At 34.6% G+C, this 18,665-nt stretch overlaps 1 protein-coding gene across 1 annotated transcript; it reads right to left on the minus strand.

Moving 5' to 3' along the window:
- Nucleotides 1-2,981: 2,981 nt before the first annotated feature.
- LOC132558200 (contactin-5-like) lies at nucleotides 2,982-18,492 on the minus strand. Its single transcript, XM_060222733.1, has 13 exons — nucleotides 18,420-18,492; nucleotides 16,349-16,466; nucleotides 13,919-14,094; nucleotides 12,480-12,659; nucleotides 11,821-11,943; nucleotides 11,185-11,287; nucleotides 10,785-10,978; nucleotides 9,237-9,386; nucleotides 8,753-8,893; nucleotides 7,726-8,106; nucleotides 7,355-7,453; nucleotides 4,885-4,972; nucleotides 2,982-4,282 (listed from the first exon to the last, which is right to left on the minus strand). Exons 1-13 carry the CDS (start codon nucleotides 18,490-18,492, stop codon nucleotides 4,165-4,167), a joined length of 1,944 nt encoding a protein of 647 aa, XP_060078716.1. The 3' UTR covers nucleotides 2,982-4,164.
- Nucleotides 18,493-18,665: the final 173 nt, after the last annotated feature.

Consider the following 18,665-nt stretch of genomic DNA (forward strand, 5'->3'; position numbering starts at 1 on the left):
TTTAACATGAAAAAGTTGGGCCAAGAGAAAAACTTATTTAACATGAACAAGTTGGTCCAACAGAAAAACTTACTTAACATGAACAAGTTTGGCCAAGAGAAAAGCTTATTTAACATGAACAAGTTTGGCCAAGAGAAAAGCTTATTTAACATGAACAAGTTGGGCCAAGAGAAAAGCTTATTTAACATGAAAAAGTTTGGCCAAGAGAAAACTTATTTAACATGAACAAGTTGGGCCCAGAGAAAACTTATTTAACATGAACAAGTTGGGCCAAGAGAAAAGCTTATTTAACATGAACAAGTTGGTCCAAGAGAAAAGCTTATTTAACATGAACAAGTTGGTCCAAGAGAAAAGCTTTATTAACATGAACAAGTTGGGCCAAGAGAAAAACTTATTTAACATGAACAAGTTGGTCCAAGAGAAAAGCTTATTTAACATGAACAAGTTGGTCCAACAGAAAAACTTATTTAACATGAACAAGTTGGGCCAAGAGAAAAGCTTATTTAACATGAAAAAGTTGGGCCAAGAGAAAAACTTATTTAACATGAACAAGTTGGGCCAAGAGAAAAGCTTATTTAACATGAAAAAGTTTGGCCAAGAGAAAAGCTTATTTAACATGAAAAAGTTTGGCCAAGAGAAAACTTATTTAACATGAACAAGTTGGGCCCAGAGAAAACTTATTTAACATGAACAAGTTGGGCCAAGAGAAAAGCTTATTTAACATGAACAAGTTGGTCCAAGAGAAAAGCTTATTTAACATGAACAAGTTGGTCCAAGAGAAAAGCTTATTTAACATGAACAAGTTGGTCCAACAGAAAAACTTATTTAACATGAACAAGTTGGGCCAACAGAAAAACTTATTTAACATGAACAAGTTGGTCCAAGAGAAAAGCTTATTTAACATGAACAAGTTGGTCCAACAGAAAAACTTATTTAACATGAACAAGTTGGTCCAACAGAAAAACTTATTTAACATGAACAAGTTGGGCCAACAGAAAAACTTATTTAACATGAACAAGTTTGGCCGAGAGAAAAACTTATTTAACATGAACAAGTTGGTCCAACAGAAAAAGTTATTTAACATGAACAAGTTTGTCCAACAGAAAAACTTATTTAACATGAACAACTTGGTCCAACAGAAAAGCTTATTTAACATGAACAAGTTGGTCCAACAGAAAAACTTATTTAACATGAACAAGTTTGGCCAAGAGAAAAACTTATTTAACATGAACAAGTTGGACCAAGAGAAAAGCTTATTTAACATGAACAAGTTGGTCCAACAGAAAAACTTATTTAACATGAACAAGTTGGGCCAAGAGAAAAGCTTATTTAACATGAAAACGTTGGGCCAAGAGAAAAACTTATTTAACATGAACAAGTTGGTCCAACAGAAAAACTTACTTAACATGAACAAGTTTGGCCAAGAGAAAAGCTTATTTAACATGAACAAGTTGGTCCAAGAGAAAAGCTTATTTAACATGAACAAGTTGGTCCAACAGAAAAACTTATTTAACATGAACAAGTTGATCCAACAGAAAAACTTATTTAACATGAACAAGTTGGTCCAAGAGAAAAGCTTATTTAACATGAACAAATTGGTCCAACAGAAAAACTTATTTAACATGAACAAGTTTGGCCAAGAGAAAAACTTATTTAACATGAACAAGTTTGGCCAAGAGAAAAACTTATTTAACATGAACAAGTTGGTCCAACAGAAAAACTTATTTAACATGAACAAGTTGGTCCAACAGAAAAACTTATTTAACATGAACAAGTTGTTCCAACAGAACAACTTATTTAACATGAACAAGTTTGGCCAAGAGAAAAACTTATTTAACATGAACAAGTTGGTCCAAGAGAAAAACTTATTTAACATGAACAAGTTGGGCCAAGAGAAAAGCTTATTTAACATGAACAAGTTGGTCCAACAGAAAAAGTTATTTAACATGAACAAGTTTGGCCAAGAGAAAAACTTATTTAACATGAACAAGTTGGGCCAAGAGAAAAGCTTATTTAACATGAACAAGTTGGTCCAACAGAAAAACTTATTTAACATGAACAAGTTGGGCCAAGAGAAAAACTTATTTAACATGAACAAGTTGGTCCAACAGAAAAAGTTGTTTAACATGAACAAGTTTGGCCAAGAGAAAACTTATTTAACATGAACAAGTTGGGCCAAGAGAAAAGCTTATTTAACATGAACAAGTTGGGCCAAGAGAAAAACTTATTTAACATGAACAAGTTGGGCCAAGAGAAAACTTATTTAACATGAACAAGTTTGGCCAAGAGAAAAGCTTATTTAACATGAACAAGTTGGTCCAACAGAAAAACTTATTTAACATGAACAAGTTTGGCCAAGAGAAAAGCTTATTTAACATGAACAAGTTGGTCCAACAGAAAAACTTATTTAACATGAACAAGTTTGGCCAAGAGAAAAGCTTATTTAACATGAACAAGTTGGTCCAACAGAAAAAGTTATTTAACATGAACAAGTTGGGCCAAGAGAAAAGCTTATTTAACATGAACAAGTTTGGCCAAGAGAAAAACTTATTTAACATGAACAAGTTGGTCCAACAGAAAAAGTTATTTAACATGAACAAGTTGGGCCAAGAGAAAAGCTTATTTAACTTGATTTAGTTGAGCCATGACATATTTTATTATAATCAGATTTTTCAAAACGGACATTTTATTAACATGTATTCCAGAGAATTCCAATCATTACAAACACAATTAATGAATTACAATCAAATGATGTGAATTAATCAATTTGATTTAAGAAACAATTGTGAACTTCCTTTGGTAACATTTGTTGCCTTGGACACTTGTAACAAGATATCAGGTTCGTTTGTAATGGACAGTAACCATAGTGATTATTGTAATGTGTGGTTAAACTGAGATGAATTTAATAGATTTGATTTTTCAAAAGTTTAAAGAACAATAAATACAATTAAGTATACAGAGTACAAGATTTTTTTATTTGATCAATTAATAGAATCGAAAAAACTGTGTTTTTCAAAAATACATCAGCAGAAACAAAATAATGATAAAGTCTGCAAAATATTTGTATCTCTAGATATCAACTGGTTAAAGCTGATATACAGGGAACAGAAACCATCATGTATATATAGAAGTTGTCAGAATGACAATTATTTCAAAAATTTCAAAACAGCAATGTTATGAGATGTTCATTGTATATCAGATATATGCAAAAGGCATTTCACAAGCAGGACAAGCTCTGGAAATGTAGATGATAGTTCTGTCCCTCAAGACAAATTAACTGTGACTTGAGAGTGTGACATATGTTTATTGCTGGGTGTTCCTGAGGAGACAATGTATCCTTCGACAAGTGCATACTATGATATGTATGTCTGGTGTCCCCTGGTCTCATGTGATGGGTTCATACCATTGTATGTATGTCTGGTGTCCCCGGGTCTCATGTGATGATTTCATACTATTGTATGTCTGTCTGGTGTCCCCAGGTCTCACGTGATGGGTTCATACTAGGATATGTATGTCTGGTGTCCCCGGGTCTCACATGATTGGTTCATACTATGATATGTATGTCTGGTGTCCCCTGGTCTCATGTGATGATTTCATACTATTGTATGTCTGTCTGGTGTCCCCTGGTCTCATGTGATGATTTCATACTATTGTATGTCTGTCTGGTGTCCCCTGGTCTCATGTGATGATTTCATACTATTGTATGTATGTCTGGTGTCCCCTGGTCTCACGTGATGGGTTCACACTATTGTATGTCTGTCTGGTGTCCCCTGGTCTCATGTGATGATTTCATACTATTGTATGTCTGTCTGGTGTCCCCTGGTCTCATGTGATGATTTCATACTATTGTATGTCTGTCTGGTGTCCCCTGGTCTCATGTGATGATTTCATACTATTGTATGTCTGTCTGGTGTCCCCTGGTCTCATGTGATGATTTCATACTATTGTATGTATGTCTGGTGTCCCGTGGTCTCACGTGAAGGGTTCATACTATTGTATGTATGTCTGATGTCCTCTGGTCTCATGTGATGGGTTCATACTTTGTATGACTTAAAGGTGATGTTAGAAAATTGTTTCTTGTGACAAGTTCATGCTTTGCATGAGCTTGAGTGGAGATAATGATTTTTGTGTTAACCACTGTTTCATCACTGCCTCTGGTGAATGTTAGGAGGATGGAGATGACAATCCTTTTGTTTTCAGGTCGAGATTTTCGCCAACTTTTTCTCCACCTGTTTTTTTTTGGTACTTCGCTGGCTTATTGAGCACCAATTTCCCTCGAATCCTACGAACACATAAAATAATAATCAAAACAAGAACATAATAGAGATTAAGGTTACGAGATTATGGTATAAACTGTGTTACATGTATACTAGTATACATTGTCCTCATAGAACATAATGTATAGAGATAAAGGTTACGAGATGATGGCATAAACTGTGTTACATGTATACTAGTATACATTGTCCTCGTAGAACGTAATGTAATGTTACATGTATACTAGTATACATTGTCCTCATAGAACATAACGTATAGAGATAAAGGTTACGAGATGATGGCATAAACTGTGTTACATGTATACCAGAAAACATTGTCTTCGTTAATGACTGACTAATGAATGCCTACTTATGACCATGTCTCTCTGTAACATTGTATTTTATAATATCTTTTATAATCAAACCTCGTTGTCTCAAACTTATGTAACTCGAAGACCGAGTTTAATCCAGAGTATATTGTCTGACTCACTTAAATCAAATACTCTGACAACTCGAAATTTTCCAACTCTTCTGCTAACTTTGAAATAAAAAAAATCACTTGTATCAAGCTTTGTTAGAGATATATTAAAGTACTAGTAGATTTCTATTCTGACGTGAAATATACCCACACCTTCGTCTGTGATATATGACAGCAACGATGGTTATCAGAACGATAATGGTAACTATGCCTATTACCAAGATGGCCACTGTGGCTCCAACTGTAAACAAACAGGCACATGTAGTTAAGGATTTCATACTTGAAATAGTATTGGCTGTCTTTTGGTTTTTTTTAACCCATAGTGAAACTGCTTCTACAAACCAATGATTTATGTTAGAGTTTGATGTTTTTATGAAGCAATGATTTATAATGAATTCCAGGCATGGATATTTGTATAAAGTGATAATTTACAATAACGGTCAGGCATGGATATTTGTATAAAGTGATAATTTACAATAACAGTCAGGAGATGGATATTTGTATAAAGTGATAATTTACAATAACAGTCAGGAGATGGATATTTGTATAAAGTGATAATTTACAATAACAGTCAGGCATGGATATTTGTATAAAGTGATAATTTACAATAACAGTCAGGCGTGGATATTTGTATAAAGTGATAATTTACAATAATAGTCAGGAGATGGATATTTGTATAAAGTGATAATTTACAAAAACAGTCAGGCATGGATATTTGTATAAAGTGATAATTTACAATAATAGCCAGGAGATGGATATTTGTATAAAGTGATAATTTACAATAACGGTCAGGCATGGATATTTGTATAAAGTGATAATTTACAATAACAGTCAGGCATGGATATTTGTATAAAGTGATAATTTACAATAACAGTCAGGAGATGGATATTTGTATAAAGTGATAATTTACAATAACAGTCAGGCATGGATATTTGTATAAAGTGATAATTTACAATAACAGTCAGGAGATGGATATTGTATAAAGTGATAATTTACAATAACAGTCAGACATGGATATTGTATAAAGTGATAATTTACAATAACAATCAGGCATGGATATTTGTATAAAGTGATAATTTACAATAACAGTCAGGAGATGGATATTTGTATAAAGTGATAATTTACAATAACAGTCAGGAGATGGATATTTGTATAAAGTGATAATTTACAATAACAGTCAGGCATAGATATTTGTATAAAGTGATAATTTACAATAACGGTCAGGCTTGGATATTTGTATAAAGTGATAATTTACAATAACAGTCCGGCACCATAGTGATAATTTGTATAAAGTGATAATTTACAATAACAGTCAGGAGATGGATATTTGTAGAAAGTGATAATTTACAAAAACAGTCAGGCATGGATATTGTATAAAGTGATAATTTACAATAACAGTCAGGCATGGATATTTATATAAAGTGATAATTTACAATAACAGTCAGGAGATGGATATTTGTATAAAGTGATAATTTACAATAACAGTCAGGCATGGATATTGTATAAAGTGATAATTTACAATAACAGTCAGGAGATGGATATTTGTATAAAGTGATAATTTACAATAACAGTCAGGAGATGGATATTTGTATAAAGTGATAATTTACAATAACAGTCAGGCATGGATATTTGTATAAAGTGATAATTTACAATAACAGTCAGGCATGGATATTTGTATAAAGTGATAATTTACAATAACAGTCAGGCATGGATATTTGTATAAAGTGATAATTTACAATAACAGTCAGGAGATGGATATTGTATAAAGTGATAATTTACAATAACAGTCAGGCATGGATATTTGTATAAAGTGATAATTTACAATAACAGTCAGGCATGGATATTTGTATAAAGTGATAATTTACAATAACAGTCAGGAGATGGATATTTGTATAAAGTGATAATTTACAATAACAGTCCGGCACCGATATTTCTGTAAAGTGATAATTTGTATAAAGTGATAATTTACAATAACAGTCAGGAGATGGATATTTCAATGAAATACTAAAATAAAATAAAAACAATACCAGTAGAATCTTAATTCAAACTCAAAATAAATGAAGTAAGGGAAATGTATGAGCTAAAGAAAGACAAGGAGACTCCAGAACATTCCAGAATACTGAACGGTTAAGTCGAAAGGGTGAATTACACTTAGCATTAGGTCACCTGTTTGCTAAATAATGCTAAATACATTCAGTATTAGGTCACCTGTTTGCTAAATAGTGCTAAAAACACTCAGTATTAGGTCACCTGTTTGCTAAATAGTGCTAAATACATTCAGTATTAGGTCACCTGTTTGCTAAATAGTGCTAAAACACTCAGTATTAGGTCACCTGTTTGCTAAATAGTGCTAAAACACTCAGTATTAGGTCACCTGTTTGCTAAATAGCGCTAAAAACACTCAGCATTAGGTCACCTGTTTGCTAAATAGTGCTAAAAACACTCAGTATTAGGTCACCTGTTTGCTAAATAGCGCTAAAAACACTCAGCATTAGGTCACCTGTTTGCTAAATAGTGCTAAATACATTCAGTATTAGGTAACCTTTTACAGTGTTGTAAACTCAATATTAGGTCTGCTAAATACACTATATATTCCATCTTTTAGCCTCGAAGTAGTACTTACAGCTAGAAGCTTTTTCTTCTTGACTATGTGATGGCGGTTTACCAGGTGTTATACCGACTGTGCTATTGTAGACTGAACTTTCGTTCATTGTTATGAAGTCTGCACATAATAACGATAGGTATATATAGGTTATGTCAATCACATTTAAAGAATGATTCAAACAAGGAAACGTTAAATGAAACTAGGAATAGTTGACAAATAAATGGAAAGATTTGATAATCGTACTAGTATAATCTTAAACGTCGAGGCATATTTTTACTACAAATTAGAATTTGTTTTGAAAACTATGGATTAAAGTAGTAGAAATTCACCATTTCGAAGATATCTTTACCTACTTGACCTTAACCGTCAAAGCTCCCGACTCATATTACCTGTTGCTATGGTAGTAGTTGTTAGTTCCTCCGTTGTTGACGTTTTGGTTTCCGGTGTTGCTGTTGTTGACGTTGTTGTTGGCACACTTGCAATGACATTCGTTTTTAATATAATCAAATCGAAGTGATGCTGTATAACAACTCTGTATACACCTACCATGTCATAGATGTTGCTCTGGTCAGGAGAAAACGTAACTTCCTGCTGGTCGTCACTAACGACCACTCCAGGCGGCAGACTTGTCCAGTTCCCGTTGTCTAGAACTGACCACTGATACTTGAGAGACATGCGAGTATCAGTTATGGCTGCCACAAATGCACTGACTGGAGCGTTTGGTGATATTTCGACAATGTTCGGTAAATCTTCTATGACAGTGATGGGATCTGAAACCAAGCAACAATACTGTTAATCCTCTTTATCTCTCACAAAGGTATTATTCTAAACGACGAAGGTCTAACCAATTAACCTTTAACCCAATATGATGTTGGATTAGCTGAAAAACAGTCTACTGCACGGGTGGACTGAATCCACTGGGAGTAATTGCCCCTTCCCCTCCCTCATCATATCTACATATAAAGTCATTCATTGTGGATATTAAGTTTCCATTTCATTTAAGATTTATGAAATGCGTCTAAGAACTTTCCATTTTACCGAGCCTATGTGACGAGTTATAGCAAATTCATGACGTGTTTCCTTAGTGTTGTATAAAACAACTGTAAGATCATGTTCATCCCAATGATAGTTTTTTTTAAACATTCCGAAAAACGGTATGGTATTAGATTAATCAACAAAGTTGTTGTAACCTTCCTCTATTTCCCTTTCTTTAATGACGTCACTATATATATGACGTCATGCAGTTAGACGTCTTGTAATTGGAAACAATTGGAATCTCCAGACAACCACACCCCCGCTAGGGTTTTCAAATGTTTAGTTAAAATGAAGGTTACGTTTTACATTGATATCAGAATAACTGTGTGATTAAAGATCAATATGCTTTAAATGGATTTTTATTTAATTTTATAGACTTACCAATGACAATTAATTTGGCTTCTCGGAAACTGCGTCCTACGCTGTTTTGTACCATGCATTGGATACTAGACGTGTCATTCTTATCCAGACTCTGTACTATTAACGTCGTTCCATTAGTGTAGAATTTCTCGTCAGGACCATCTAGTTTATAGAATCAAGGATACGTTTTTTTCATGATCTTGAAATATATTTTACGACTTGGCATGAAAACGGTGACCTGCGTTGACTAAAGCATGAAGAAATTTAACATTATTCTAGTTTAAAACTAGAAAAATAAAGTATGATTAAGTTAACACCTACAGGATGAAAACAGGATGAACAAAGACAAAACCAGTCCGTGTTGTGGTGTTTCTCTATGTACGCTTCACAAGCATATTGTTATAATGATAGAAAGCGCATAATAAAACAACACAGATTTTTGTCTTTATTTTATGATTTCCTGCCAAACAAGAAACCACTTTTCATTTACGCTGACCATACTTACAGACCTCTATTTCCTGTCCATTCTGATACCATACCGGCAGTTCCGGATTGATCTCATTCGGGAGGGACCTTGATAAACAGTTAAACCGCGCGTCCAAACCTGACGTCAGCACCTGGTCCATCATGGCACCGGTTTCAAAGATGGGAGGTCCTATAGACAAATTAACATCGGTAGATTGAAAATGGGTGTATTTAAAAAAAAAAAAAACACACACACACACATACGAACGTTCTTCGTCGAATGCAAATGTAATACAATAGTATCCTATACTTTCTGTGTCTGACTCCATGGAATTGCTTTATATTTAACAATATAGATGACGTAAAATGTAATTGTAAGTTGTTAACCGACTTCAATTTAGATACAAAGAATAGGACTTTTTACATTGCGTTGAGCCTAAAGTATGCTTCCCCTTCAAACCTCTTCAATGGGTGGAAAGAAAACCTGTTACATATACTAAAATTAAGCATGGTTATAGGAACAAACTCGAAACAAACCCGAAACTGAATAGATAATCCGCGGGCTGTTTTTTTTTTAAAGCAATACGAAAAATCACATTTATAATATTCTACTTCTGAACACATGAGAAATCATTATCTTAAGTAAAGCAAGGTAGATTCATGCTTTAAAGATTTAAAGACATAGTGCTGTGTACGTAGTACGGTAAAGAGAGAAAGAAGACAGTTATAGATAAGAAAATACAGAGGAAAGGACGGAGAAATAAGGTGCCTAAGGGACAATAAAGATTACTTTTCATAATAATTATATTATGATCAAAATTTTTCATACATAAATTTCATATGGATTGTTTTGAAAATTCAATGGGTCTTGTCAAAACAAAAATAAAAATCTGGAATAGGCAAGGCTAGCTATATGGTTTTATCTTTAAATTATGAGGTTGTTAATAAACTTTCTCATTTTGTTTTATTTATTTACATGTTTGTTATTTAGTTACCAATGAACACGAGATGGTGGAATGGTCGGTGATATTTAATTAATGCCAGAATATTGTCTGCTGTGTAAAATAGTCCAACGAAATTATCTAGTCCTATTTTGTTAAAATTGTACGAGCTGAGAGATTTAGTCATGTCCTCTTTCTAATTTATAACCACAAATCATAGAATGAAATGGTAAAATTAAACCAAATTAAGTCATCGATCATGTAATGAATCATAGCCACATACTCTCAAACAGTTGAGTAGTACTTTCCTGTCCTAAAAAGTCTTCCTGTTAGTGGTGATAACACGATTTACAAATGTGTGTTGGTAATAACGTATATTTAAATTGAAATCAGAACGTAATTTCAAGAGGACAATTTTATTATTGTCGAATTTATGGTTGGGAGAATAACAGTTAAGAGTAAAAGTTACTGGAACTCGTTATGTTTTTTTCGGATGAAAACCTATATTGAATATTTCCTGGAATCAGTGCTTATGTCTATTCATTTCTGTGAAGGCGTCATGCAAGCAGACACTTAATTTATTGTAATCTTTGTTATCTATATATTAACATAAATATATTGTTTTATTTTATTCGTATCTTAATTACCTGTGATGTTAAGGTACACTTTACCCACATCATGTGCACCTGTTTGTTGTTGGCCTTGGCAGGTATAGAAGCCTTCGTGTTTATTTGTCAGGTAACTGATAATTAGAGTTTGTTTGTTGTCTTGGAAACTGTAAACATCGCTCTCCTCTATACTGTCACCGTTAACATCCAGCCAATCTATGTCGGGGAGAGGGCTGCAAAAAATGGGAAAAGTTGAATAACAAACAGACTGAAGAAGACGACAGAGAATGGGCAACTGGAAACTAGAGGAGGGCTGTTTTACCGAAACGTTATTTATTTAAATTATTTGGTAAAAGACTATCGGTTCTGTCTCATTATAAAAATATGTAAATGTTTTCATGGGAAAGTGTCGCTAAATATCCAACATCCATATACTCACTATCCTGAAAAGACACACTGAAGTCGACTCGACTCTGCAATCTTTCCGGTGACGCTTTTGTTAAACACCAATGCTGGAGGGTATGATCTCTGTGATCCAGGATCTAACACAAACACAAAAACGACTATATGAGAGTTGTCTGTAATTTCTGTTGTAACTTCTTAATGTATAACAAAAACACAACAACGGAATAAAGTTGAAAATAGATCGTCGGAAAGTATACCACGATACTAATGATACATCAGTTCAAATAAAAATAAATTATTTTTATGACAAGTGGAATGGAATGTAGGAGACACTAAGACACCGCAAAAAGGAAGAATAGAGTGTGAATTTATAAAAGATATTGCTTTATATACTTCAGCACCAAGTAGTGCCAAGTGATGAATTTTGTTACAATGTACAGCTGTTTCATCCTTAAATGACTCGAAAGTGATGACGAGGGCCTAGATTGTTGAAACATACAAAGTAGGGGGCAATGAGTGTCACAGATAGGGAGGCACGTGATCCCATATTTAGTAAATTTTCTGATTTTCCACAATGACTGATTTCAAAGGAACGCCGAGTACACAAATATGTTCGGAAACAAAAGTAAGCAGGGAGTTTAATGTGACTCCGTCAGTATACAACACATACGTGATCTGACACTCAGTCTGGTCGGTTGACCGTGGGTGTGCAGGTACAGCAGTCCATTCCTTACTCCGCAGGTAAAATTTTTCTGGTCCTCAGACAGAGTCAGATACAGGAAGTGAAGTGTTCCTGCATCGTAACATATGGAAGAGGATGAACATGTATGGTAAAGATTGAAGTCTATATCAAAGGAGGAAAAAGAGGGGTCCATTAAACAAAATTCAGAAGTGGGACATTAAAAGTGTACTGTGTAAGGTATATACTAATTTCACGCACAAAGGTCACGATCAAGTCTCCTGGTTAAACATTCTAGTACGATCGGAAAGCCTTGTCACAAAGGTTAAAGTTGACACCAGACAACCAAACATAGTACAAACACGATGTGCCCCCGATCTTTATGTCCGGGGACATAAACATGACACGTGTCCTACAGCCTAGGATGACTGTCGGGTTAATGATTGTAAATAGTAGGTAAGTCGTTATTGTCGTATCTCAACTGTATATCATATATAACCATACTTACAAAGAATAAGTAAGGATTATCTAGTTTCGGGTTTTCATATATTGTAAAATTAGGTGTGAGGGATTTGGAACATAAAAGAGTTTTAATGTATTAAAATATAAAACAACCTGACATACCATACAAATACATGACCTTGTTTTACCTTCGCTATCCACAAAAATGCGTCTTTCAGTTGGGATGACGTCGCCTTTGCCATTCGTCCATATCAACGTGCACTCACTAGACGGTAGACATGTTGGTCGGTCTGTACAGGGAAGGGCAATATGTTGGTACTGGTCTTCACTAACTGTCTTCCTACGTAGCGTTTGAAATGCTCCCAACACTGCAAAACAATTATTGTATCGAAGTGGCCATTAATCAACAAATGCCGAACATATCGTGAAATATTAACACTCCCGCGAACTTGAAGCGGTATTGAGTTGTCGTTCTTGACTACAACGCTAAGCATGATAGGAGTTCTTTCTTGTTTATTGTGAAGTAAGTGTACTGTTTTTATATCAAGAAATTATTCAAAACTCATATGCGCTCATATTTTAGCATGCGAAGCTCTGGATTTGTCGTGACAAATACCAGGGTAAGAAATTCCCTTTGTTGGAATTTCCCGACTCTAAATTAGATCGAAATGACGACATTTGCTTTATTCAAGCGATTTCATTGTTTGGTATAATAAGATGATGGATAATCGTCCTACGTCATTTTAAAAGTAATATGCGATTGGCTGAGAAAAAGAAAAGTTATAAACGCGAAACCAGGGGAAACCTGCAAGTCGTACTCTCGGTATACAGTCACGGACTATCTCCTGACTTCACGATAACCTTTTTTGACGGTGAAATTCCGTTTGCTTTTAAATTAGAAATTAATTGTACATTTTCATGAATACTTCAACTATAATTCGCCGAAAGTAATAGAGTTAATTTTTCATCGATAGCGAACAACGGACGGAAAACTCAACAAACTCGGGCTTTCATGCACAAGAATCTGTTCACTCGCCAAGAAGGACAAGTATTTCCCGCTATGTATTGTATGTTAACACGTGTATGGTTTATAAAATAGGACGCTCGTTTTCAAACCAGACTAAAACAAAATCATTTTAACACGGAATATTTGCCTCTGTCCTCTTAATAATATTTTTCTTCCATTTTGTACTTTAAAATCCTTTGTCAACTTTGCTAATTACACTGAGATTCAAATTGAAATGACCACATATATATTTAATCAGCATGCTTATTCAATGAATTAACCTTTCTAAGCTTTATGTATTGAACAAAAATTGCGAAGTTTTCTTTGCTTATATAAATCACCCTTGTTGTCCCCAATGGAAGTTTTACGAGGAGCCTTAATGTTGGAGGAAACCGGAGTTCTAGGGCAAAACCACGTGGTCAGGCAGGTAACCCTATATCACGTTCGTGCCGAAAATCGAACCCCGGACCGCAAGGTGAAAGGCAAATGCGTTACCACTGCGTCATCCGACCAAACTTATTCAGGGCTATTTAACATAAGGAAGGCGGAGTTTTTCGATATAGATGTCAAGTTAGAATTTGAAGAGGTGCAGTAAGTTCCTATCGTTTAATAAGTACTGACCGGCAATAGCGATGGTTATCTGCCGAGAAAAAGAAGCGCCGTTTCTGTTTGTTGCTTTACACTGGTAGGTCCCTTTGGTACTGGAATCAGGATTCGTAAGAACAAGGGTTCCTGATGACGTCACATTTGCCTTTTTAGAATCAAGAAAGGGATGTTCATTCTTTATCCATGTGATCCTGAAAAAATAGAGCTATCACAATTAGGTCGGAAAGTCACACTCTGTAGGCAAATGTCAATTACGTCGGAAAGTCCCAATCTGTAGGCAAATGTCAATTACGTCGGAAAGTCACACTCTGTAGGTAAATGTCAATTACGTCGGAAAGTCCCAATCTGTAAGCAAATGTCAATTACGTCGGAAAGTCACACTCTGTAGGCAAATGTCAATTACGTCGGAAAGTCACACTCTGTAGGCAAATGTCAATTACGTCGGAAAGTCACACTCTGTAGGCAAATGCCAATTACGTCGGAAAGTCACACTCTGTAGGCAAATGTCAATTACGTCTGAAAGTCCTACTCTGTAGGCAAATGTCAATTACGTCGGAAAGTCCCACTCTGTAGGCAAATGTCGCTATCGACATAAAAGATTTAAACATTAAATTGTTACCTGATGTGACATACACTCGATAATTTGATAGTTTAGTTACCTGATGGGACACACAGTTGATAGTTTGTTACCTGTTGAGAAACACAGTTGATAGATTTGTTACCTGATGGGACATATAGTTGATAGATTTGTTACCTGATTGGACACACATTTGATAGTTTAGTTACCTGATGGGACACACAGTTGATATTTTTTTACCTGATGGGACATATAGTTGATAGATTTGTTACCTGATGGGACATACAGTTGATAGTTTTGTTACCTGATGGGACACACAGTTGATAGTTTTGTTACCTGATGGGACACACAATTGATAATTTGATAGTTTTGTTACCTGATGGGACACACAGATGATAGATTTGTTACCTGGTGGGACACACAGTTGATATTTTTGTTACCTGATAGGACACACAGTTGATAGTTTTGTTACCTGATGGGACACACAGTTGATATTTTTTTTTACCTGATGGGACATATAGTTGATAGATTTGTTACCTGATGGGACACACAGTTGATATTTTTTTTTACCTGATGGGACATATAGTTGATAGATTTGTTACCTGATGGGACACACAGTTGATAGTTTTGTTACCTGATGGGACACACAGTTGATATTTTTGTTACCTGATGGGACACACAGTTGATAGTTTTGTTACCTGATGGGACACACAATTGATAATTTGATAGTTTTGTTACCTGATGGGACACACAGTTGATAGTTTTGTTACCTGATAGGACACACAGTTGATAGTTTTGTTACCTGATGGGACACACAGTTGATAGTTTTGTTACCTGGTGGGACACACAGTTGATAGTTTAGTTACCTGATGGGACACACAGTTGATAGTTTTGTTACCTGGTGGGACACACAGTTGATATTTTTGTTACCTGATGGGACACACAGTTGATAGTTTTGTTACCTGATGGGACACACAGTTGATAGTTTTGTTACCTGATGGGACACACAGTTGATAGTTTTGTTATCTGATGGGACACACAGTTGATAGTTTTGTCACCTGATGGGACACACAGTTGATAGTTTTGTTACCTGATGGGACACACATTTGATAGTTTTGTCACCTGATGGGACACACATTTGATAGTTTAGTTACCTGATGGGACACACAGTTGATATTTTTTTTACCTGATGGGACATATAGTTGATAGTTTTGTTACCTGATGGGACACACAGTTGATAGTTTTTTTACCTGATGGGACACACAGTTGATAGTTTTGTTACCTGATGGGACACACAGTTGATAGTTTTGTTACCTGATGGGACATACAGTTGATAATTTGATAGTTTTGTTTAGTTACATATTTTTTGTGAAGATCTTGCTTAAGTTTAACAACTTCGGACGTGTCAGTTCACTGTATACCGAAGTGAAAGTGACCGGCGGTCAGTTTTGTTTACCCAAGAGATATCTAGATTTATTGATTACAACACCAATCGAATCACTGTAAGTTATAGGTCTGATGTATCACTACGTAGTGACGATGTGAGAGCGAATGTTACTACTAGCATTACGTATTGGCGGACATCTCACCTTGACCACTGAATGTGTATATCAGTATATACCGTACACTTGACCGGATGTGTGTTATAGGCTGATAAAATCCAATCTGGTTTACATAGAACTAAACGGGAAACTGGTGGTAGAATTTAAAAAGCAGATGTATATAATGTTGTGAGTACATTCAGTAATCTCTCTTTATAACTCTCGTTAATGATAAGCCCTGGTTAGATCGACTCTTAGGTTTACATCTTGTTGACGTGTCGGTATTTCTTTATTGTATATATAGATCTGAGTAAAAACAAAACTTACATAGGAGTAGGATTGCCTGTAGCTTCACATGTCAGGTTAAAGGAACTTCCGTTGTAAGGTCTAACATAATATGTGTCTTTATATCGAGTCACTATTGATGGCAGTCCGAACACGGCTGCTGTAAATAAACGTGAGAAGATTAGGCATCAAAATGTACTCTATATGCACAGAATAGGTGTGACATTAGACGACAAAATGTACTCTACATGTACAGAAATGTGTGACGTTAGGTGACAAAATGTACTCTACATGTACAGAATAGGTGTGACATTAGACGACAAAATGTACTCTACATGTACAGAATAGGTGTGACATTAGACGACAAAATGTACTCTACATGTACAGAATAGGTGTGACATTAGGCGACAAAATGTACTCTACATGTACAGAAATGTGTGACGTTAGGTGACAAAATGTACTCTACATGTACAGAATAGGTGTGACATTAGGCGACAAAATGTACTCTACATGTACAGAATAGGTGTGACATTAGGCGACAAAATGTACTCTACATGTACAGAATAGGTGTGACATTAGGCGACAAAATGTACTCTACATGTACAGAATAGGTGTGACATTAGGCGACAAAATGTACTCTATATGTACAGAATAGGTGTGACATTAGGCGACAAAATGTACTCTACATGTACAGAATAGGTGTGACATTAGGCGACAAAATGTACTCTATATGTACAGAATAGGTGTGACATTAGGCGACAAAATGTACTCTATATGTACAGAATAGGTGTGACATTAGGCGACAAAATGTACTCTACATGTACAGAATAGGTGTGACATTAGGCGACAAAATGTACTCTATATGTACAGAATAGGTGTGTGACATCTACATGTACAGAATAGGTGTGACATTAGACGACAAAATGTACTCTACATGTACAGAATAGGTGTGACATTAAGCGACAAAATCTACTCTACATGTACAGAATAGGTGTGACATTAGGCGACAAAATGTACTCTACATGTACAGAATAGGTGTGACATTAAGCGACAAAATCTACTCTACATGTACAGAATAGGTGTGACATTAAGCGACAAAATCTACTCTACATGTACAGAATAGGTGTGACATTAGGCGACAAAATGTACTCTACATGTACAGAATAGGTGTGAATTGTGTACATCTATATGACAGAATATATTTACTCTACATGTACAGAATATGTGTGACATTAGATGACAAAATGTACTCTACATGTACAGAATAGGTGTATATCAGATATGTGTTACATGTACAGAATAGGTGTGACATTGAATACATGTACAGAAATGTGTGACGTTAGGTGACAAAATCTTCCGAAATGAACACAGATATGTGTTACATAAGATGAATGATATATTTAGTTATATGTACAGATATGTGTTACATAAGATGAATGATGTATTTAGTTATATGTACAGATATGTGTTACATAAGATGAATGATGTATTTAGTTATATGTACAGATATGTGTTACATAAGATGAATGATATATTTAGTTATATGTACAGATATGTGTTACATAAGATGAATGATGTATTTAGTTATATGTACAGATATGTGTTACATAAGATGAATGATGTATTTAGTTATATGTACAGATATGTGTTACATAAGATGAATGATGTATTTAGTTATATTTACAGATATGTGTTACATAAGATGAATGATGTATTTAGTTATATGTACAGATATGTGTTACATAAGATGAATGATATATTTAGTTATATGTACAGATATGTGTTACATAAGATGAATGATATATTTAGTTATATGTACAGATATGTGTTACATTAGACGAATGATATACTTATCACATAAAAAATACATATCACGACAGGTGTTAATACCAGTGAAGTGTAATAACTTAATGTTAACATTAGATACATTTATATACCGTCAAGGTCAAGAGGTTGAAATTATTGTGATAAATCCACACAGCCAAGGTCATTATGGCAAACAAATTTATAAAACATCATTAAAAGACGAAAAATAAAAATATAGAAAATGCAGTAAATACATAATGTTTATAGATAGATATAATATGTACAAAGTAATTGTCAATAATCCTACTTTTGTTTGTTCCTTCCATGGACGACGTGTATTGTAACTGGAAGAAGAAGAATACCAATAGACACAGCATCATCTTTAGTTTGTATCCTTATCCTCGTGTAACTCGCCGAACGGAGAGTAAAACCACAGTTATATACTTATATACTTTGACAAGGGGAAGGAAACATTAAGGAATAACAATAATGAATTAAACTGTATCCTACGACTATTAGGTTCTTCTAGGAGGTATCTATTGATACATTGTAT

Source organism: Ylistrum balloti, unplaced genomic scaffold (genome assembly GCF_031769215.1).
Source record: "Ylistrum balloti isolate Yb309-2 unplaced genomic scaffold, AGI_CSIRO_Ybal_v1 Utg370770, whole genome shotgun sequence".
Taxonomy (NCBI): Eukaryota; Metazoa; Mollusca; class Bivalvia; order Pectinida; family Pectinidae; genus Ylistrum; species Ylistrum balloti.